General features: G+C 38.6%; 1 protein-coding gene and 2 long non-coding RNA genes across 4 annotated transcripts in view; all 3 read left to right on the forward strand.

Moving 5' to 3' along the window:
* The window catches only part of LOC132514592 (uncharacterized), a 44,165-nt gene extending 39,389 nt beyond the window's left edge, over window positions 1–4,776 (forward strand). The window contains exon 6 of the long non-coding RNA XR_009538866.1: window positions 4,661–4,776. This is a non-coding gene — a long non-coding RNA (uncharacterized LOC132514592). The remainder of the gene's footprint in view (window positions 1–4,660) is intronic.
* Window positions 1–7,867, forward strand: part of LOC132514594 (uncharacterized) — a 115,960-nt gene extending 108,093 nt beyond the window's left edge. The window contains exon 2 of the long non-coding RNA XR_009538869.1: window positions 4,789–7,867. This is a non-coding gene — a long non-coding RNA (uncharacterized LOC132514594). The remainder of the gene's footprint in view (window positions 1–4,788) is intronic.
* Window positions 7,868–7,968: 101 nt separating this feature from the next.
* FRRS1 (ferric chelate reductase 1) overlaps window positions 7,969–23,213 on the forward strand; it is a 50,194-nt gene continuing 34,949 nt past the window's right edge. The window contains exon 1 of one of the 2 annotated variants that reach the window (XM_060142457.1): window positions 7,969–8,022. Coding sequence is in view for 1 of the 2 variants with exons in the window: in XM_060142456.1 (XP_059998439.1) it covers window positions 16,285–16,339 (55 nt within the window). In the remaining variant the exon portion in view is untranslated. Of the gene's footprint in view, window positions 8,023–16,279; window positions 16,340–23,213 lie in introns of those variants that run through there. The other variant, XM_060142456.1, reaches the window with a different exon arrangement.

Consider the following 23,213-nt stretch of genomic DNA (forward strand, 5'->3'; position numbering starts at 1 on the left):
AAGAAGAAGATGTAGCTCCTGTACCACAAGGGCAGCTCTGAGTCCTGGTAGCCTCCTGCCCCCTCAACTCATCTCTCTGAGGGTCCTGCTCATGACTCTCCGCTCCTAGCATTGAATGGGTAGCCTCTCTGGGTCTGTGGTGGCAATGGCAGCAGCTCTTTTAAGCCTGGCTGTCTCCAGGACTCTGCTGCCACTTGGGGCTTGTACAGAGCTTCTGCTTACATCCTTCAGCCTGGTCTAGTGGTCCCACTGGAAGTTTCTTTACATCTGCTTTGTGCCTTCAGTAATGTTCAAAGTTTACCTACAGCTACATATTTAGATCTATTGATTAACTTTTTGGTATTTGGGAGGCAGTAGGATGTCTGGGCTGATTCTCCAATAGGTTACCCACCCCAAAACAAAAGCGATCTGACCGTAAGCCCTGTCCTCTTACAAAAGGCGTGAGACAATAGAGACAATAAACATTGGCCTCTGCCTCCAGGTCCTGGCACAGAGCTTCTAATATCCTTGTAATTTCCTAAGCAGTCGTTTGTTCCAATATCTGGTGTTTGACCTGGGTTGCGGACACTGAGATCTCTTGGATTTTTGTGAATGTGTTTTGTTCTAATGAGCTGACATGTGATGGGCTCCTGGAGGGGGCCCGGTCACCAGAAAGACCAAGCTGTGATTAGAAGCTTGGAACTTTCAGCCCTCTACCCCCATTCTCTAGAGAGAGGACAGGGGCTGAAAATTTAGTTGATGGTTGATTATGCCTACATGATGGAGCCTCCACAAACATCCCCAAAAGTGCAGCATTCAGGGAACTTCTGGGCTGGTGGACACGTGGTGGTCCTGGGAGAGTGGCTGGCCTGGAGAGGGCCTGGAAGCTCTGTGTCCCTTCCTACACACCTTGCCCTGTGCATTTCTTCCATCTGGCTCTTCCTGAGTTATGTCCTTTTATAATAAACTGGTAATCTTAGAAGTAAACTGTTTTCCTGAGTTCTGAGAACCATTCCGGTAAATTGATTGAACCCAAGGAGGGGGTTATGGGAACCTTCAGTTCAGTCAGTCAGAAGCCTAGGTAACAACCTGGACTTGTGATTGGCATCTGAAGTGGGAGGGTGGGGGGAAGTCTTGTAGAACTGAGCCCTTAACCTGTGGGATCTGATGCTATCTCCAGGTAGATAGTGTCAGAATTCAGTTAAATTGTAGGACACCTAGATGGTGTCTCAGAGAATTGCTTGGTGTGAGGAAAAATGCATACACATCTGGTGTGAGAAGTGAGTGTGGCAGTAGTGTGGGAGTGAGAGACATGCACCGGAGGAAGAATGAGGTTGTTCCTGTTGAGGCCTCATCAGACTTTCCACTGCCACATTCTTAAATTGAAATAAGCAGCTGAACCTCCTGTCATTTGCAGGAAGCCTACAATATAAAAAAGAGGAACTAAAATAATGAAAGAAAAAACCTGATTCTCAGGGAAATAGATAATTCAGAGAACAGAAGCTATTTGGAAACAAGATAAAGCCCTTCAATACTCAGAAAAATTTAAGAAACTACTGAATCCGTTAAAAAAAAAAAGGTAAGAACTTTAGGACATGGCAAAGAGCATACAATGCATTTTTTTTAGAAAGGAAAAACAATTAAAATCTTCAAAAAAAAAAACTATACAAGAAACTCATAATCTAAAATCCAGTGGAAAATAGGAAATATGTAGACTTAAAGGAAAATGGAATGGATATGGATTCTAAGCAACAGATGGAATGAATAAGAAACTGGATGATATTAAAGATATTGGGTGGAATGCATTTACTTCTTTATCCTACAAGAAAAACAAAAAGATTCTAAGAAACCCCAAAGCAAAACAAAGAAACATTAAACAGTATGGGAAAGTCAATATTCTAAACATGAAGCAACACAAAGTGTAGTTAGATTTCTAACAGTGGGTGGGAAGTAAGAAAAGAGAATCTGTTTTGTACATTGTCATATTGAGTGGCACTTGGATCAAGACTTGGAGACATAAATTAGGAAATCCATCTTGACTCTTCAGTGAACAATACTAAAATAATCAGTAATCATAATGTAGATATCTTTATAGTTTTCAATTTTGAAATCAATTTCCAGGCAAAACAGGGAAGACCTAATTAGGGTTACAGAATAGACTGTAAATATGTCATTCACCTTGACCAAGTTATTGACAGAAGATGGGAGGGGATGGGGAAAGGAATATAAATAGAATGCTACAGGTCCTATTATCCTCATCTACTATAGGAGAAATTCAATGGATGATGTCTTTGTTTGAGACAAGTAGACAGAAGTTTGGGTATTATATTAAGTCACAAAAGTAGCCAGTTAGAGGAGCTAATAATAGTGATATGAACATATAGAGAGTAGAAGTGAACAGAGGAGAGTGGCAGGAAATTAATAAAGAATGTCTAAAGGTATTGTATCAAGAAATGGTAGGAAGAGTATATTATTAACAAAAATGGTAATAACCAAAAAACCAAAGCAGATATATGTAAAAGATTTTGCCTCTAGGTTAGGGAACCGATGGTAAGGGACAGAGGAACACAGAATGATTGCTTTTCATTATATGGCTTCTGTACTACGTGTTTTTTAAAAACCTATTTGCATGTTTTATTTTGATAAAATTTTTAAGAACTAAATATGTATAAACAACTTGTTGCAATTAGAAGAATCCGCCCCCCCCCGCCCCCCTCAGAATAGGCTACTTACAAAGGGCTTTTCTTGGGGTGGAGTGGTGTAGGCAGATAACCTCTGAGTTAAAACTATACCCCTTGCTTCCATCATTTCTGCAATACTGAATTAATATCCTTAAGTATTACCAAATGATGTCACAAAATACAATTTTATTTATTATTTAAATCCTCACATATCATTGGTTGGAATGAAAAAAAAGGAGCAGTCACTTTGGAAAACTATTTGGTAGTTTCTTATAAAGTTAAACATACACTTACCATATGATCTAGCAATCCCACATCTAGGTATTTACTCAAGAGGAATGAAAACATTTGTGCACACAAAAACCAGTATGTGAATGTTTACAGTGACTTATAATGACTATAATGTTTATAGACTTATAAGTCACTATGCTTATAATTCCTGCAAACTGGAAACAACTCAAATGTCCTTCAGCTTGTGAATGGATAAACAAACTGGTACATACATACAATGGAATATTACTCAGCAATAACAAGGAATGAACTTCTGATACATGCGACATGGATGAATCTCAAATGCACTATGCTAAGTGAAAGACACCAGATGCAAAAGGCCATAGAAGCTATGATTTCATTCATATGATATTCTGGAAAAGGCAAATCTATAAGGAGAGAAAACAGATCAATGGTGCTATGGGTTGAATTGTGTTGCCCCAAAATTCATACGTTGAAGTCCTAACTCCAGTATCTCAGAATGTGACCGTATTGGAGTAGTGTCGTTACAGAGGTAATCAAGTTAAAAATGAAGCCTTTAGGGTGGGCCTTAATTCAACATCACTAGTGACCTTATAAAAAAGGAAAATGCGGACACAGAACCATAGAGGGAATATGATGTAAAGAGACATAGGAAGAAGTCAGTCATTTATAAACCAAGGGGAGAGGCCTGGAACAGATCCTTCCCCCACTGCCCTCAGAAAGAACCAACCCTGCTGACAACTTGATTTCGGACTTTGAGACGTAGATTTTCTATTTTTTAAGCAATTGAGTTTGTGGTACTTTGTTACAGGAGTCCTAGCAAACTAATACAAATGGTTTCTAGAGTGGGGGTGAGGCAAATGTTGAATATGAAGGGTCACAACGGGACATTTTGAGGTGATATGAATGCTGTTTCTTGATTGTGGTGGTTACATGACTGCATGTTTGTCAGAAATCACAGAACTCTACACTAAAAAGGGAAATTTTCACTCTTTGTAGAATTATACTTCTATAAACATGACTTGAAAAAAATTAACCAAAAAATGACATTTAAAAAAGATTACTTTTAAAAATTAAATATTGAAGAAGTGACCCAGGATGTATGTATATACAAGAATATTTACATTAATGTTGTTCATAATAATAAAACAGCAGAATGAAACACAATGTCCAAAATAGGAGATTATTTGAACAAACAGTAGTTAAAAGCAAAGCCAAAAGATAAAATTCTTTCCCTGACAGAACTTATATTCCAGCAGATGAGCTAGCCAATACATAAATAAAGAAATAAATATGTAAACATAATATCAGGTAGTGATAAGTTCTGTGAAGAAGATAAGGTAAGGTACGGGTAGAGAGTTAAAAGGAGCACTATTTTAGATACAGTAGTTTGATGTCAACAACTTTGCTCGGTTATAATCCCCAGTTATTCCATCAAATGCTGATCTAGATGTTGCTGTGAAGGTATTTTGTAGATGTGATTCAAGTCCATAATCAGCTGACTTTCGGTAAGGGAGATTGTCCGAGATATTGGGGTGAGCATGGTGCAGTGATGAGCATGTTAAAAGGCCTTAAAAGCAGAGGCTTCCCTGAAGAAGAAATTCCAGCTATGGTGAGAGAGAGAAAACTTGAGAGAAATTTATTATCTCGAAGACCATGTTATCTTAGAGTTTTATTAGCCAGGGAAGGGGGCTACATTTTGAATCACACATATTCTTACTCTGTTTTTTTTTTTTTTTTTTTTGCAGTACGCGGGCCTCTCACTGTTGTGGCCTCTCCCGTTGCGGAACACAGGCTCCGGACGCGCAGGCTCGGTGGCCATGGCTCACGGACCCAGATGCTCCGCGGCATGTGGGATCTTCCCCTGCGTCAGCAGGCGGACTCTCAACCACTGCGCCACCAGGGAAGCCCCTCTTACTCTGTTTTTAAAGGGGCTTTAAAAAAAAATTGATACAGTGGTTCTCAAATTGTAGCCACAGACTAACAGCATTAGCATTGCCAGGATCTTGTTAGAAATGCAATTTTTCAGGTTTACCCCAGTCTTCCTGAATCAGAAACTCTGGAGGTGGGTTCTAGTAAACTGTGTTTTAAGGAATCCATCAGATGATTCTGATGCATATTAAAGCCTGAGAACCATGGGTCTAGAGAAATGACTGATATCATTCAAATGACAAAAACTCTAATACAGCAACTCTTGGGTATGTGAGAATAACCCTATGCTTGTTTAAGTGCACAGTTCTGAGTGCCTTCCTACAAAGTCTGTCCAGTAGGTCTGAGGTGGGCCCAGAAATCTCATTTTAATAAGTAGGTAATTCTGATGCAGGAGGTCCACAGGTGACTCTGAGAACCATGCTCATTTGTCAATTGTTAGTCTCCAGTATATTCAACCTCTCAGCAACATTGGACATGATGGACCTCATCCACCTCCGGTACCACTTTCTACATTTTGGGACTCTCTCAGTTATCTTCCTACTTTACTGGCCAATCAATCACAATTTCCTTTACTGAACTTGCCTGTTCTTCCCAGCCTCTAAACATTAGTGCACTTGAGGCTTATTCTTTAGACCTCTTCTTTTTTCCATCCATGCTCACACCATAGTGCCAATGACTCAAATGTGTATCTTCATACATGTATATGAAAAGATATCTCCACTTGAATATTTTAATGGCATCTAAAACCTAATATATCCAACACTCATCTCTTGGTTTCTACCCTTCAAACCTGCTCCTCCCCTGTTTCCCACCAATCTTCCCATCCAAATAGATGCCACCACTTCCAATTTCTTCCTGTTTCCCTCAAGTTTTCTGTCTTTGGATTCATCAAAATTTCTCTGTTGATCAGAATTGACTCAAGAGATAAAGTTCTGGTTGTTGCTTCCTTTGCTCTCAGAGAGGTAAAGTTATTAGTAATTCAGGTCAAGAATTTATTCAGTGTTCTGAACTTAGAGTCTTATTTTTAACATCTTAAAAGAAAATATCCCATTTTAGGCTAGAGAAGAGCAAACGTGGCCTACTGGGGTCAGCAGAGAACAGTGTGTTAAAGATTTAGACCCAGAGAAGGCACTGGGAGTGATTAGTTACTAAGCAACTCTCCTAAGCACTTAGATCACTGATGTGATCAGTACTCAGCTCTGCTGTTGGCTGATGGGAAGTAAGAGGCTAGAGGAGAGTATTAGATGAGTGCAGAAGTGCCTCTCAGAGTTGGGACCAATGGACAGACATGGCAGCCATCATAAGAGACAGCTGCTCCTGTTTGCTCCATAGGGATTATCAAAGTTTCCTGGAGAATCCATAAACTACTGAAATTATTATCTTTGTTGACTCCAGCCAGCCTGCTCAATGGCACACCATCCAGACTGGACTCTTAGTTAGCTATCAGTGAATTCGCTTATGCTAAAAATGGACAAAAAGTTTCACTATTTCCAGACTGCCTATTATTATTATTTTTTTTGTCCTATCCCCTTTCTCTTACACATTCTGTTTTTGCCTTTGGCCCTCGATAGTCTAATGTCTGTGGGAAGAAGGCTTACATATAAGTATTGTAGGGGAGCAAAATTTGCCACCCCTAAATGTGTCTCTTTGGCATGAGGATTAATTTAAGCTGATTATTTTTAAGAAACAGAAGACTCAGGAAGTCTCTCTTCTACATTCTCCTTGGCTGCCTAAATAATTTAGATAAAGGACCTGTTCCCAGAATAGAGCTATCACCAGAGATATAAGTGTGGTCGGGGGAGGGGGAGGGATGGGGACTCAGCTGGACCTAGAGATCAGAGTCCACTCTGTGTCCCATAGTCTCTGCATGGCCCAGCAAACATTTATTTACCAAACATTTACTTTTCTACCTCTATGTCAATTACCTTCCTCCTCTTTAAATTGCCCAAACTACTACCCCCAGCATCCTCTTTTGTCTTTAGCTGAAGATGGTACTTAAGGTGAGGATTTAGGCCATTTTGGCAAGTTACTCAGTTTTCCTGGATCTCTCCCAGGTGTTCATGTTATTAAACTTTTGTTTGATTTTCTCTTGTTATTCTGTTTCATGTCAATTTAATTCTTAAACCATCCAGAAGAACCTAGAAGGGTAGAGTAAAATTTCTTCATTCCCAACAATATTGAGAAAGAAGGAACTGATAATTGACTTGGGGAAATTAAAAGCAATTGGTTTCAACATTTTGGGCTGCTGCCCACAGTAAGAAATACATTTCATCTCACAAACCAGGATATATCTACTCATAATCAGAAAAGCTCATGAAATAGCATTCACTTACCCTTATCATATAAAGGTATTTTCTCAGATTTTTTTTCTATTTTATTTCATTAACAGTTTTCTGATTGTGACCACTAAAGATTTTACAGTCCACTGACAAATGGGTTGTGGCTCTGAGTTGAAAAACTCTAAGCTATAAAATATGAAAGAGACAAAAACTTTGAAAGTCCTCCAGGTTTAGTTTGAGTGGTGAGGAAAATGGGTACCACTAATTGATAAAAATAAAGAAGAAATTGGAAAGGGGAGTTGATAAGTTTCCTGTGGCTACTGTAACAAATGTTAAAGGAAAATAAAAATGGAGTTGGTGTTGCTAAGAGAGCTCTCTAAAATGAGCCAGGAGGCCACTGAGGAGGTGTGACTTGTGTGCATCTTGGCCTGGATGAAATCTGGTCTTTTGATTCTTGTCCTACTCAGAATCCTTGTTGGACCGTTACTCTAGGGTGGCTCCTGGCAGCCTGTCTGCTTGTTTGGGCCCTTGCCCTAGAGCAGCTCATGATTCCTGGAGGACAGACGTTTCCTGACGTGCATCAGGGGTGGTCACGGTTCTTTGGCAGCCATGTGGCTTTAGTCTTTGTGGGCCCTTGACTCTTTCTCTTCCCCAGAACACTCTTTCGGTTTTCCCTGAATCTGTGTCTCCCAAATTGCAATTCCTAAGACCCCAAATAAAGCTGTTTTTTCTTTGCTGCCTCAATACTGATTATTGTTTGACACAAATTACCATAAACTTGGGATCTAAAACAACAAAAATTTATTCTCTCACAGTTCTGGAGGCCAAAAGTCCAAAATCAATATCACTGGGCCAAAGTCAAGATGTTGGCAGAAGCACACACCCTCCACAGGCTCTAGGTGAGAATTTGTTCCTTGTCTCTCCAGCTTCTGGAGACTGCGTGTGTGTAGGCACATGGGTTTACCAGGTAATTGTGCCTCTTCCTTCCTCCCTTCCTCCCTTCCTTCCTTCCTCCCTCCCTCCCTCCCTCCCTCTCTTCCTTCCTTCCTTCCTTCCTTCCTTTCTTTCTTTCTTTCTTTTCTTTTCTTTTTTTTTCTTTCTCATCCACCTAAGAAATCACAGTATATTAGAGTAGATGTAGAACCATTTTGTACAAATATAGGTTAGTGCCTAGCACAATATCTGCCATATTGTAGGTACTTAACAAAATATTTGTTGGATGATTGTGATAATTCTTTTCTTTTTAAGTGACCTTTGCCCTAAAAATCTAGTATTTTTCTGGTCCATTATGTGTCTCTTCTTGGACATCAGAAACCTGCATTCAGAATTTGGCATGGAACCTTAGAGGTTATATGGTTCCGGTTGTAATCCCTCATTTTTACGCTTTTGCTTTTCTTAATTTTTTTAAAAAATTAATTAATTTATTTTTGGCTGCGTTTGGGTCTTCGTTGCTGCACGTGGGCTTTCTCTAGTTGCAGCGAGCGGGGGCTACTCTTCGTTGTGGTGCACGGGTTTCTCATTGCGGTGGCTTCTCTTGTTGCGGAGCACAGGCTCTAGGCACGCAGGCTTCAGTAGTTGTGGCACATGGGCTCGTAGTTGTGGCTCATGGGCTCTAGAGCGCAGGCTCAGTAGTTGTGGTGCACGGGCTCCACGGCATGTGGGATCTTCCCAGACCAGGGCTCTAACCTGTGTCCCCTGCATTGGGAGGCGGATTCTTAACCACTGCACCACCAGGGAAGTCTCATTTTTAATCTTGAGGTAACAAAAACAGAGAAGATAAGTGATTTGTCTAGAATGATCTAGTGCTCTTTTCACCACACTCCTTTGCCTTTTCACATTCGTTTTAAGCCAAGCTTCTTTTGAGTTCACCTGTCAACCTAAAGAAGCAGTACTATTACTAAAATGCAGTAATACTCTAGGTCTTTCTCCTGTTGGTATTTATTTTCTTCAAAAGCAAAATGCTTCATTCCACAGGGACTCAGAGTGACTCATCTAATCACAGCTTTACACAGTGGATCCACTCTCATACCTTATATCTGCTTCCTGCTGCAACTTTGGAAATGTGTAGTGGCATTTTTTGGGTTATCACTATTAATGGGTAGAGCAAGGTTTCTGTATTTTATAGCTCGAATAATGGAATGCTTAGACATTCTACAATGAGCAGGACAGTGTGTTACAACAAGGAAATATCTCAATTGAAAATAATTACTAGAAGGCAATGTCCTATGCCACAAAGAGTTATCCTCTATGTATTTACATTAGAGTAGACTTTTATGACTTCAGATCATCTCCATTTTTTTATGGTAAAAAAAATTACGGTGAAAGTAAAGATTTTTTCAAGAGATTAATTTTATCCAGAGAAGTCAAAATTGGGTCTCAGTAATAACATTAGTGTTGTCGTTCGGGTCCCAAAGAAGAGGCGGACAAGGAGAATGGATTTAAACAGATGAACAGCAGGGGACTCAGGACTCCAACAGTCAAGAGTCCCAAACCTCTGCCTGTCCACATATTTATTTACTGGATACACAATGAGCTTGTTTTTCAGCTAGTAAAAAATAGAAATCAGATACAGATCATCTGCTTCAAAATATGTTTCGGCCTGGAGGCAAGTTCGTACAAAAACATTTGCGAACCCATTAAAGTAATTAAATTGTTAAAGCTTTTCTTGTTCTTAAACAACATGAACAAGTCGTTCCAGGATGCTTAATTCTCTGAACACTTCAAAGAGGTGCTGGAACCATTTGTGATCCTTCAGCCAGATGTCTCTTGTGTGCGAGGACATTTCTGTGTTCTCAAGAATGCTGTCCCAAAACAACCTTTTCATATAAGCTAAACGTTTTGGACACTTTCCACAATGTTAGTTATCTTTTGAAGACACAGATAATTTTAGCCAGGGTTTGGGTGAAGTGGCAGATATTCTTCAGGATCATTCATCATAGAGAAGTCGCATTATGTTGAGTAATTTAAGGAGTAGGCTGTGTTTAGTGGAGAATAATGTGAAGTGACCTGGAACTGGTAGAAAGAAAATTATGAAGAAGAATGTTGCTACTACTAATCTAATACTGAGAATGGCTTGTGTTGTCAGAGAACATGTGAAATATGGATTTAGTGAACAGAGTTTGGTTAGAAGTTCATGGGTAATTTTGGAACAATTTCTTATTGTGAAGCACTGGGAAGATGGGGCATCTCATTCACAAATCAAAAAAATTTTTTTTTCTTTTAAGTATGATTTTTTAAACACTTCTGTGTCAGGCACTGTGATTTACAGATATTATTTCATTTTACCGTCTGTATATGGAATCTGGACATTCATTCATTCAGTAATAAGTAGTAAGTGAAGGTTTTTTGAGTGGAAGAATTACATGATGTGAGTTATACTTTAGAAAGATTAATATGATAGCATGTGGGATGGCTTATTAGGTTGATGAGAAACTGGAGGCACTTAGTAGATAATGACCATAGTCCAGCTGAAAAGTAATGAGGACAGCCAGAGTGATGGCAGTGGAGATAGAGAAGAGGGGATGAATTTGGATGAATTTGGTTGAGATGGCCATAATTAAAGGCTGAGTGAGAATGAGTCCATTTTAGACAGTGGGTTTGCTTTTATTGAGTTGAGGCAGGGTCTAATCAATTGGAGATGTTTTACTTCAATGTAATTTTTAATGAAATGTTGACTATAATAGGAAGGTTTTTTTTGTTTGTTTTTGTTTACATCTTTATTGGAGTATAATTGCTTTTCAATGGTGTGTTAGTTTCTGCTTTATAACAAAGTGAATCAGTTATACATATACATATGTACCCATATCTCTTCCCTCTTGCATCTTCCACCCTCCCTATCCCACCCCTCTAGGTGGTCACAAAGCACCGAGCTGATCTCCCTGTGCTATGCGGCTGCTTCCCACTAGCTATCTATTTTACGTTTGGTAGTGTATATATGTCCATGCCACTCTCTCACTTTGTCCCAGCTTACCCTTCCCCCTCCCGTTTTTTGGTTTTTTTTTTTTGCGGTACGCGGGCCTTTCACTGTTGTGGCCTCTCCCGTTGCGGAGCACAGGCTCCGGACGCGCAGGCCCAGCGACCATGGCTCACGGGCTTCGCCGCTCCACAGGCTCCGGACGCGCAGGCCCAGCGACCATGGCTCACGGGCTTCGCCGCTCCGCGGCATGTGGGATCTTCCCGGACCGGGGCACGAACGCGTGTCCCCTGCATCGGCAGGCGGACTCTCAACCACTGCGCCACCAGTGAAACACACCGCTCCCGTTTTTAAGCTTGGCCCATCAGCCCTCATTCACACTTGACAGTGTAGAGAGTTAATAGCTCTGGCTTAGAACCGGGTCTGTCACTTTTCTCTGCCTGACCTTGGGCTGTTTACTTAGCCAGGCACATTCTTAGCCTTCTCAGCTGCATAATGTCCATAACAAATACCTTTTACCTAGAGTCCTTGTGAGACTTGGATAGGATAATTCATGTGCCTCGGTCAAAACAGAAGCTCAATAGATCGTTATTATTGTTCTTGCTATACTTTATTTGCCTTATTCATTCTCATTCTCTTATGAGTATGCAGTAGATTTTTCTGGTGGCTGCATGATGTGCTTATATGATATTGCAACAGACTGAATACAGAAGATATGAAATTCAGCTGTCTTCTATTAACCCAGGCACAGAAGAAATTTGTAAAAATTTAAACAATACTACTCTTCTCACTAAATTCTTATTTTTGAAAAACATTTATAAAAGCAAGAGTAAAAAAATATCATGTCAACATGTAGAGTTCATTATTGTCATTTGTCCATAAATAAATTTGTGGAATTTGTGAATAAGTATTTAAATATTTCTCACTTTATTTTTTTTAATACAATAGATATTGACGGACATCACCCCCATAACCAAACATCTCTTAGAGGCTGCAATAATTTTTAGGAGTTGCAAAGGGGTCCTGAAACCGAAAAAATTTGAGAACTGCTAATTTAGAGACATGAGAGCGGGCCCCAATAGGCTAGTATGTACTTCTCAGAGTCCAAGGTCCATTGTAGACTTTAATAAATTGGGTTTCCTTTCTGGCAGCTGACAAGTAGCTGATGAAGAACCCCGTAGAGGTGAACTTCTGGGAGGGAATGATAAGGGGAATTATAACTGGGGACTTTCAGGGAAATGACAGGCCTGGAAAGGGTAGTTTTAGATAGTGCTGAGCCTCTCCATTCAGTTTTTTCTACTGTACTTTAGGATTAAAGATTATGATAGTATATTCTAAGAATTATTTGTTTTATAGACTTTTTATCATGCTTTTGGCATGTAAAGTGTCCACTGGGGACTATTACTGGAAAGAGTCTAACTAAAACTAGAGAAAGTTATGTCACCACTTGGCGCTTTGTATAGAAGGACTGAAGATCAACTGACTTAGTTTAAATTCATTCACGTTCCAAGCAGCTTTAGGATAGAAAACCAGAGCTGCATCTTCTTTATATAAAGCTTCTCTCTAAAATCCTGTAAAGGGGGCTTTTGTTACTTGTGACAAGTTCCTAAAGAGAAAGATTAAAGTGATGGTGTTCTTTCCCTACTCTTCTCCCCTTTAGAAATGGTTCTAGAGTTTACTAGTGTGATTGCCAACCAGTGATCACAGGTCACGGCGTCTGTGACAAAGTCTGTTTTCCAGTCTGCACATGTTAGTCATGGTCTGAAGTGTTTAATATTTTCAGAACATTATCTTTTCCTAGACCTGATTTTTTTTTTTGCAAAAAGAATCTTGGAAAAACAATGATTAAAGGCTTAAAAAGAAACAAAAACAAACAGAACTCCTAAATTCCAAGGTAAATTTTGCATAATAAAAGAATTCTTTTGCATTATGTCATTTACACTTTCAAAGGCTTCATTTCTATGCAGTCTGATTCTATTACACCTTTTGTAGTTAATTGGAATAGTTTGCTAATTACTGTTATTCTCTAGATAGGGTTGCCAGATAAAATAGAAATTTGAATTTCAGGAAAACAGTGAATCACTTTTTAATATAAGTATATCCTCAATATTGCATAGGACAATACTTATGTTAATGAATTATTTGTTGTTTATCTGAAATTCTAATTTAACATCCTATACATTAATTTGCTAAATTTGGCAACCCTAACCTAAACACAAACAGGTTCTTTGGTTTGTCTTTACTTAGCATTATATAGAACAGGTTGTATTTTCAAATGGTTTTATAGTAAAAGACAAGAACTTAATTTTCTCAGTGAAACAATTATTAGTTGGAAAAAAGTGTTCCTTTGTGTAAAATAGAATGGTTAATTCTCAGAAACTGAGTCCTAAGACTAGCACTGGTCTTGCAAATCCAGTTTTCCGTTTCAGTTTGGGAAACGTTCTCTTTTCTTTATGGGTAAACTGGCTCCACCCAGCTGCTGAAATGAGATATAAGTTGTAACAAAACCGGAAGCTGGATAGGCTGCCTTTGCTTCTCGAGGTAAGTGTCTCCTGTTTTCTTTATGTCCGAGCTCTTCGCAAAGCGCTTACAAATTGAATCCAGCTCGGTGACAGTACTGAGAGAGCAGGCGCCTGTGCTGACCCGGGCGGTCGGCGACGCAGGATGGATGCTTTATTAACAAACTGTGTTCTGGAGCTTGCGAGCTTGTGTTGAGCTAATGAGTGCTCACGAACGAGTTAGATTAATGATAAGACACGTGACTTTGACTACGGAGCTTTAATCCCATGAAAAGGGTGATTGTAAGTAGAGACGTGTCTGGGATCATGAAAAGCATTGACTTTATTCATGCATCAGTGTTTTTATTTTTTGTTTTTAATTTTAAGCAACGGAAAGTCCCTTTTTATCTAAAGCTAATGGCGTAATTACCTATATGGAGGTTACTTAGAGCCCTATTTGGCTTTTAAAGTGTCTTTTAATTTAGAAATTTTAGCTCCCCTCACCCCCACCTCTGGTGTGCCTTTAGAATTTCAGAGACTCTCTGGGGTGACTAGGTGTTACCTCTGCCCTGTCTTGTGCTGCCCTAAGGGCAAAGGGGAGTTTTCCGTTTGTAAATGTATTATTAGAAGTATTTCTTTATAAAGCTAAACTTCTTAGTTCAGATATTTTCTTTTTTCTCTGAATTAATGAAAAAGTAGAAGGATTTGAATGTTTACTTGGATAGTGGAGAAGTGGGAGGCTAAAATTTGGTCTATTGATTTACTGAAAACAATGAGCTAGACTTTTTAAAGGATGGTTGTGTTTAAAGGGATGTGTTCTACTAAGTCTTTTAATAAGCCAGTACGTGGATTCTTTTTGCTGGCTGTACCTTCTGTTTCACACCTGTCCACTTAGGTAATGTCAGATTCCCTGGAAATCACATTGTAGTACATTGCATTGAGTGCTGTTTTCAAGGTTGTCTGCTAGTCATTGTGAAAGGAAATCAAGGAGTAGGATGCCTTTGCTGCCTTCAGAAATTTGCCTTAAGACAAGTCAACCAGTTGTGGCCGAAAAATTTTTTATTAGCAAAAAAACCAAAGCTTTTGGAGCGTCCCAGAAGAGACTGGTTAAAGTTGGCGGAATTAGGCAAAATTCCAAGGAAGAAAGGATTTTAATGGAAGACTTTTATGGTGGGCACTGTGCTAAATGTTTCGTAGATGTTATTTCATTTAATCTTCACATAAATCCCTTCATATTGGTAGCATTGTCTCTAACAAAATGAGAAATTTTAGGCCCAGTGAGATTAAATAATTTGTCCAAGGTCAGTCATTAAGGTGGTACCTGCTGGATTCAAACCTAGGTCTGTGTGATTTCAAAGTCCTTACCACACACTGTCTCATAGGACAGAGTAGCTGATAGCATTTTAAATGGACCTTGAATGACAATAACAGTAAAAGTAATATAGAATGTTTGAAAATAGAAAAAAGAAAAAAATCTGAACACCTTACAATTAATTTAATGTGTTTCTTTACAGTCTTCAAATATGCATGTCTTGTAGTGTTTTTTAAATTACAAAGCACTACAGGCTTTAAAAAATATGCAAAATTCAAAGAGGATTAAAAAGAAGAAGTCCACTTCTTTTCCCATATTGAAAACAGTTTCCTAGGGGGTAACCACTATTGAGAACGGTTAAAGCATGGTGTTTTTTCTTTTCCCTTTTCTTTTATATGCACTTGGTACATTATGTATCATTTTGTAGTTTGCTTGTTTTCATTCCTCATTGTGACAAGAGCATGTTTCCACCTAAGTACAGGCAGATTTACGTCCTAAGCTTTTCTGAAAAGAGTTAACACTCGTAAAGGACTTAAAAGAATGCCTAGCTCTTAGAAAGCAGTCAGGAATTATTAGCTGTTATTTCGGTCATCGTCTACTCTATTTCATTCTTTTAAATGGGTACATGGTATTTTATTTTTAAATTGTTTTTATTAAAGTATAGTTGATTTACAATGATGTGTTAAGTTCAGGTGTACAGCAAAGTGATTCAGATACACACACACACACACTTACATGCACACATATGTATATGTCTATTCTTTTTCAGATTCTTTTCCCTTATAGGTTATTACAAAATATTGAATATAGTTCTCTGTGCTATATATAGATCCTTGTTGGTTATCTGTAGTAGTGGGTACACAGTATTTTAGAGTCTGGGTATAGCATAGTATATTTTTGTAACCACCTAAATTGTCTTAAACTTTTGCTATTACAAATAATCATTGCATAATTGTGGGGGTTTTCTTTTTCTTTCTTTCTTTCTTTTTTTTAAATTGAAGTATTGTTGACTTACAATATTATATTAGTTTCAGGTGTACAACATAGTAATTCACATTTTTATAGAATATACTCCATACAGAGTTATTATAAAATGTTGACTGTATTCCCTGTGCTGTTTGTCGTGTGGGGTTTTTTATAGGATAAATTCCTAGAAGTGAAATTCCTCAGTCAAAGATTAAACATATTTTAGTTTAGTAGGAAATTGTCAAATTTCCTCCAAAAATATTGCAGCAATTTACACTCTTCAGTGTATGAGCACACTTATTTCTCCACATGCTTGCTTATATTGGATATTATCAGTCTTTTGCATTTTACATGAAATGATAGGCAATGTACCTTTATTTTTAACATAGTTTAAGCACAGTGTTCAGATATTTTCTGTATCTATTTTTCTTCCCATTGAACATATATCTGTTTTTACATAGGTAGGAATTTGATGGATGGCATAATGGAGGTCCCAGTTAGAAGACAGAACATGGGGAGGAAAAAAAGTGAGGTACTTGTTCCAGAAATAAGTACAAATGGTACATTGTTGATAGAACATGGATTGGGCTGAATACACATTAAATGCCTAACGCTTTTGTCTTTAATTGAATAATTCCAGGGAAGCTGTTGAAGGTTTTTGGTGAGCGGAGTGATATGATGAGAATTGTGCCTTAGGAAAATGGTCTTGTGGTGTTGCGTAGGATTCGAATGGAGATACAGAAACAGGGAGGCCAATTGAGAGTATTTCATGAATCTGGGTGGCAGATAATGAAGGCTTTGTGCTTGAAGGTGGTGTCGGAATGGAAAACTGCAGACAGATGTAATAGAGGGAATGGAAGGTAGAAGAGAGAAACAGAAGGGATAGGTAGATGTCCGGAAGGGTGGAGGTCGAATCTGCTGAACTTATTTGGAAATTGGGATCCCAAAGAGTGTTTGGAGTCAAATCTTGAGAATTTGGGCTTTCAAATCTCTTTTTTTTTTAAATCAATTAATTTTTGGCTGCGTTGGGTCTTCGCTGCTGCACACGGGCTCTCTCTAGCTGCAGTGAGCGGGGGCTACTCTTTCTTGTGGTGCGCGGGCTTCTTACTGTGGTGGCCTCTCCGATTGCAGAGCATGGGCTCTAGTTGCGTGGGCCTCAGTAGTTGTGGCACGTGGGCTCCAGAGCGCAGGCTCAGTAGTTGTGGTGCACGGGCCTAGTTGCTCCGCGGCATGTGGGATCTTTCCGGACCAGGGCTTGAACCTGTGTCCCCTGCATTGGCAGGCAGACTCCCAACCACTGCGCCACCAGGGAAGTCCTGGGGTTTCAAATCTTGTTGACTAGAAATGTGTTGATAGGCCACCATCAAAATAGGAAAGTCAGATTCAAGAACTAGTTTGGAGGAAAAAATAATTTCATTTCAGAAAAATTGAGCTTAATGTCATCCAAACAGAAATCTATGTATAGTTGGAAATTTGAGTTGAAGCATTGTGGAGATGTGGGATGAAAGGCTTGGGAAATATTGAAAGGCTTGGGAAATATTATTCAGGGGTGATAATTGAAGCTATGGAAGGGATAGCCTGTAGAGAAATGTGGGGGTCAAGGAAAACAGTCTTGGGGATTGATATCTTCACGTAAGGGTCATGAAGAGGGACCAGATTTATAGTATTTTTTATAACGACTGTTTCTAACATTTGACCTTGGACCTAGTTAGGCTATTCTTCACTGCCCTCCAAAGTCCATTCTCACTTTGCTCTTTCTATCTCTACTTCTTTTATTGCTCCCAAACTGTGCTCATTCTGAATCCCTTTTCCTGTGGGATTACTGTGTCAGCTTTTAGTGTCTGATTTGAAGCTGTGGATGACTTAGTGGTTAAAACCTCACAGACTAGACTGGAGATCATACTTTTCACCACTCATTTGCTGTGACTTTGGCAAGAATCTTAATCAGTGCCCTGTTTTACATACTGGGGACAATAATACCCCTCACACCTTCCTGGGTTGTTTTGAGGAATGTGTGCTAAGTCCTTGACATGATGCCTGATATGTTGTGAGCCCTTAGCGCTTCTATCATATTCTCCTTTACCTCTCAATTGCCATAATGCAGCTTTTTTCCTGTTCTGTCCCTATGTGATCTTAGGCAGTAGTTTTTTTTTTTTTTTTTAAATATCCTCTGTGAGCTTCAATTTCCATGCAATAAAAATACGTTTTTGTTTTTTCCAGGGATTAGAGTTCATACATGTGAAGCACCTACTATGTTGACTAGAATAGAACAGGCATTCAATAAATAGTAACATCATTTAAATGATATATTAATGGTATTTGCTTTTGTTTCATCTATTAGTTTTGTGCCTTTAGAGAAGGGACCATTCCACTTAGCACCTAATATTGTTTTTAGGACAGGACTATTGTGAGGGCCATGTGGAATGATCCAGATGAAAGCTCTGTATGTAATAAGATATTTGCTTCCAATCATTTTTCCAGAGAATGAATAAAGTGGAAAAGTTGCTTTCTGAGGATGCTGTGATTAGAGGAATCAGAATTATATCAGAGAGCTCCCAATTCCTGTTTCTTCAGTGGTTTCCTCTACCTTTCCTTTTACTTAAACTCTAAATTCTTTTCAGAATTCTTTTCAACCATTTTAGGTTGTCAGACCTGACAGATCTCATTGTGCCACCATTTTTTATGCTCTATGTTTTTTAGAATCTTTACTGAAAATGTCATAACTCCAATTTTTAATTTAAAAAATCATTTTTCTCTGTACTTCCTGCTGTGAAAATGGAGTCTGAAACATTTTTATCTGGGGAAGTGGAAATACTTGACCTGTTTTTCAATTTCCCTATAATTTGAGATCCAGCTATCAAAGTCAATTTAACTCTTGATGTGGAAGTTTTCTATGAATGTAAAGTTAAATTGCTAGAAAGAAGGGGAGCAAATTTTCTGAAATATTTCAGAAAGCTTGAACAAGTTAAATGCAGATGAAAGAAATATATGGAAACCTCCGTTGTTTAACCACAATAGTGTTCAGAAGAAATTAGCACATACTGGTGATGCGGAGAGTTGCTAGTGATTATAAATAATGGCAATAACCATTTATTGGCAACTTAGTGTTTTTAGGCATTGTACTACTTTTTTTTTTTTTTCCGGTACGCGGGCGTCTCACTGCTGTGGCCTCTCCCGTTGCGGAGCACAGGCTCCGGACGCGCAGGCTCAGCGGCCATGGCTCACGGGCCCAACTGCTCCGCGGCATGTGGGATCTTCGCGGACCAGGGCACGAACCCGTGTCCCCTGCATCGGCAGGCGGACTCTCAACCACTGCGCCACCAGGGAAGCCCAAGTAGGCTAATTTAGATTTCATGTTTGTCACAGCATGCCCCCACTCACATTGTTCATTGTGAAATTTGGATTCTTGCTGTACCTGTTTACTTTCCACATCCTTCTCTCTCCAAGGAGGGAGCAATGATGTGGAGTGAAGAGAATGAGAATGTTGGAGTTAGATTTAGGTTCTAATCCTAAAAGTGTACACGGTTTCGGGTACACTCCCTGGTCTCAGTTTCTTCATCTCTAAAATGATGATAATATCTGCTTGTTGTAAGGATTACATTAGATGTACTATCTACCAGTTTCCCACCAAATGTCTGTTTCTTTTTCTTCTTATTCACACTATGGCCCCTTTATTCCCCCCCCCCCGCCCCCACCCCGTATTAAAATGTAATCCTTTCCTTTCTTATTGTTATAGAAATTTCATTGCTTTCTGTATATCTCTTGTGCTTAGTCTTAACTTTTCTGATTTTATCAACCTTCTTATCCTTCTCTGGTTCTACCTACTTTTCTAAAACTTTCTGCCTAATTCTCTCACTGTACAAGTGAACATCTATTTGTACTTCTAACCCCAGTCCATCTAGGTTTTGGTCACAGGCCTACCAGGTTTGCCCCAGATCCTAGATGAAATGCTGAAATTACACATGTGCTGTGTCCCAAAATTAACTTTTAATTCAGCTTGGAATTTCAATTCTATTTTTTAATGGAAGCAATATTATAAATGGTGGTTCTGTCACTAGGCCAAAAGCCCAGAAACTAAAGCATGTTTAACTCATAAGTTAATTGAAAATTTTATACTTATAACAAAGTAAAAGAATATAATGCCATTGCAGTTTTAGTAATAAAATAAAAACAATATAGAATAAGTAGTTATTTACTTTATACATTGTTTGTAGTATGTACTTGATGGAAATTTTGAATGGAGCATTTAAGTGCTTTAGGGATTGCAGTGTTTGTATATTATGGTTATGATGAAATAAATATTCACATTTTAAGGCAATACAAGAAAAATTTAAACATAATATTTTTTCTCTGCCCCTTTGTGTGTGCACTCCCCCCTCCCTCCCCCCTAGTGTGCTCTATGCATCTGTATTATGGGTTAACCAGACTTCCCCAAAGGCAGAAATACCTGCTCAACCATGAAGATCGATTTTTCTTCTGGCACCAGTCATGTAACTCCTTGAAAAATAACATTCCTTTCTCAATCCAGTAAGGGGTTGATTACCCATCACACACCTTGTACATGCAGACATCTTTGGTGAACTTTATGTACGATGCCAATATATTATTTCCCTTAAAGACAGTGATTGGTGTAAAACAAACTGGTCAGGTGACCTGGGGAGATACTGGGCTATACCTAATGGAAGTTCTTAGCTTAAATTCTTACTTATGACCTTATAAATGTTACTAGCTGTATTATTGTATTCTGCCTGTTTTACACAATTATTGTTTCTTGCATTACCAACGTGTGGCTGAACCTCAGATACATTTAGTGATGATTAGGAAACCTGAAACAATTGACCAAATATATAGTACTATACGATCATTGATTGTAATAGTGTTAACTCTAGTTGTGGGAAGAAGCAACAAGAGGGAACCATTTCCTGGACCATAACAGACTAGTAAGACAGATGGTCTGGAGACTTTTGGCTACTGTTAACTGGGCCTAGTTCAGTAATAGCATATTGAGTGGCCTATCAATATCTGGTATTCAGATAATAAAGAATACACTCGTTTTGAAGTTTTATCTTCATGTGAGATGTATGTAGCGCATGGTAAAGGCAGTCGTTATACCTTTTTACTAAGTGCCTGTCTTTCAGGCAAGAAAGAAAACTGTATAAATCTCATCAGGTTTGGTAATATTTCAGTTAGAGAATCAGGATAACCTCTCTTTTAACCTTTTAAACTAATAGGTCTGTCTTTGTCCTGGGATGACAAAATGCAAGTTATGATATCTTTTCTTTTATTTCTCTATATTATACTCATGGTAGAATGTGAATATTAAAAACCTATAGGGCTTCCCTGGTGGCACAGTGGTTGAGAGTCCGCCTGCCGATGCAGGGGACACAGGTTCGTGCCCCGGTCCGGGAAGATCCCACGTGCTGCGGAGCGGCTGGGCCCGTGAGCCATGGCCGCTGAGCCTGGGTGTCCGGAGCCTGTGCTCCGCAACGGGAGAGGCCACAACAGTGAGAGGCCCGCGTACCGCAAAAAAACCCAAAAAAACAAACAAAAAAAACCTATAAACATCATACAAAATATTAAAAACCTGCAAAAATCATACAAAATTTTATATACCTGTAAAAATCATACAAAATCATACAAAATACAAAAATCATACAAGTTTTTCCAGGGCTTGAAGAATGATCTCGTAATATAATAGCTCATACCCACATTCCATAATTTTAGCTTAAATGTTTCCACATATAACTATTCCTTTTCATAACTTTGCAATCTGTTGGCATAGATTGCCTAATGAATTAATGTATTCATTTGAAAAAGTTTCCTTAAATCATTAACTGGGAAACCGTCATTGGCCATTGTTATGAAAATAGAACTTTACCTTGAGTGGTCAGTATCTGACTAAGGACAAAGTAACTGCTGTTGTCTACTTCTCTTGCTGACCTTGTTTGTTATATTTTCCTAATGAATGACAGGTAGTGGTGTCTTTGTCACTTCCCTTTCCCATCTTATACTTCATGCTCTAATAATTCCCAGTATGCTTTTCCACTTTGCTTTATCCTAAAATCGTAATGTTAGTATTGCCCTGAATTTATTCCAGTTATATTTTGTTATATTTTGCAAATGAAGAAACTGAGACAGAGATTAAGTGACCTGATTGATGTTATTCAGCTACTTAATGCATAGCAGAGACTAGAAATAAAGTCTTGTTTCCACTTTCACCTGGCAGGAAGTCAGTGCCAAATAAATATTTGTTAAAGCAAACTAACTCTTCCCACTGTACCATTCTTTGAGTGAGGCACATTTCTGCATTTAATTTTCATAATAACTTAGCCAAGATCACATGGTTAAAATAATTACCTTGATCCTCTCCAGTAAACCTTGTATGGTCCTAAAATCAGGTCTGCCCCTAACGAAAGGACCTGGAAGCCATGTTTGAACAGAAGATTTTCTATTGCTCCATTCCTTAGCAGTTATTTTCTTAAATATTGTTTCCTATCGTAATTAACTATTTTCAGGGTTATGCTTTTCCTCTGAGTCTACAGAGAAATCTTATGCTGCTCTTATGATATAGAATTTTTCAGAAGCTCTTGAATGGTTCATTTGTTCCTTTTGCTTATCTTTAAATAAGAAGAATTCTATCTAGCATCAATGTTTGATGAAAGATAGGGGTATAGAGTTGGACCCAAAGCTATCTACTTGGTAGCTACTGGTGTAATGTGCAGGGCTGGTTAAAGAGTATAGCTCCAGCACAATTTCTGGTGTCTAGCAGGAATTTCTATAGTTTAGCTCTGGTCCAATGTGGGGTTTATAATTTACATGACTATAAAAGGATAATTTGTTCTAGTGATTCTAAGGGTGCTTTTATTTTTGTCTATGACCATGTATAGAAAACGCCCATTTCTGTGGAGAATGAACTGTCTTTGAGCTCTTCCCATCTGCAGCCTGTCCACCGTGTGGACTTTACTGCCATATAACATGTCCCTGCCCATCTACCTCTAGCCTTGTTAAATACTATGATTTGCAGGTTCTGCATATATGCACAAAGTGAGCTAGACAAGGGTGGGACTGGTTTTCTGTTAGGCAGATGGTAAGAGGCAGATAAACTGGATGAGAGAAGAAAATTGCCTGGGTTAACAATCATGTTTCTTAATTCAGAAGTATTTGGGCTATAGGTAATAGAAATACTGTCTCTTGCAATTGGTTGTTAGCCTCAGTTTTCAGTGTTGCAAATTAAATTGTCACCATGACTAGGTTAATGGGAAGTTGGGAGAAATCATATCAGAGATTTATTCAGGTGATGATATTTAAATCCAGAAGAAACATTTCTTATTTGTTCTTTAAGCTTTCTAGGATGAAGTGGAGCAAAACCTTTTGCTTTTACTGGATTATTTTATTATTTCC

Source organism: Lagenorhynchus albirostris, chromosome 2 (assembly GCF_949774975.1).
Source record: "Lagenorhynchus albirostris chromosome 2, mLagAlb1.1, whole genome shotgun sequence".
NCBI lineage: Eukaryota > Metazoa > Chordata > Mammalia > Artiodactyla > Delphinidae > Lagenorhynchus > Lagenorhynchus albirostris.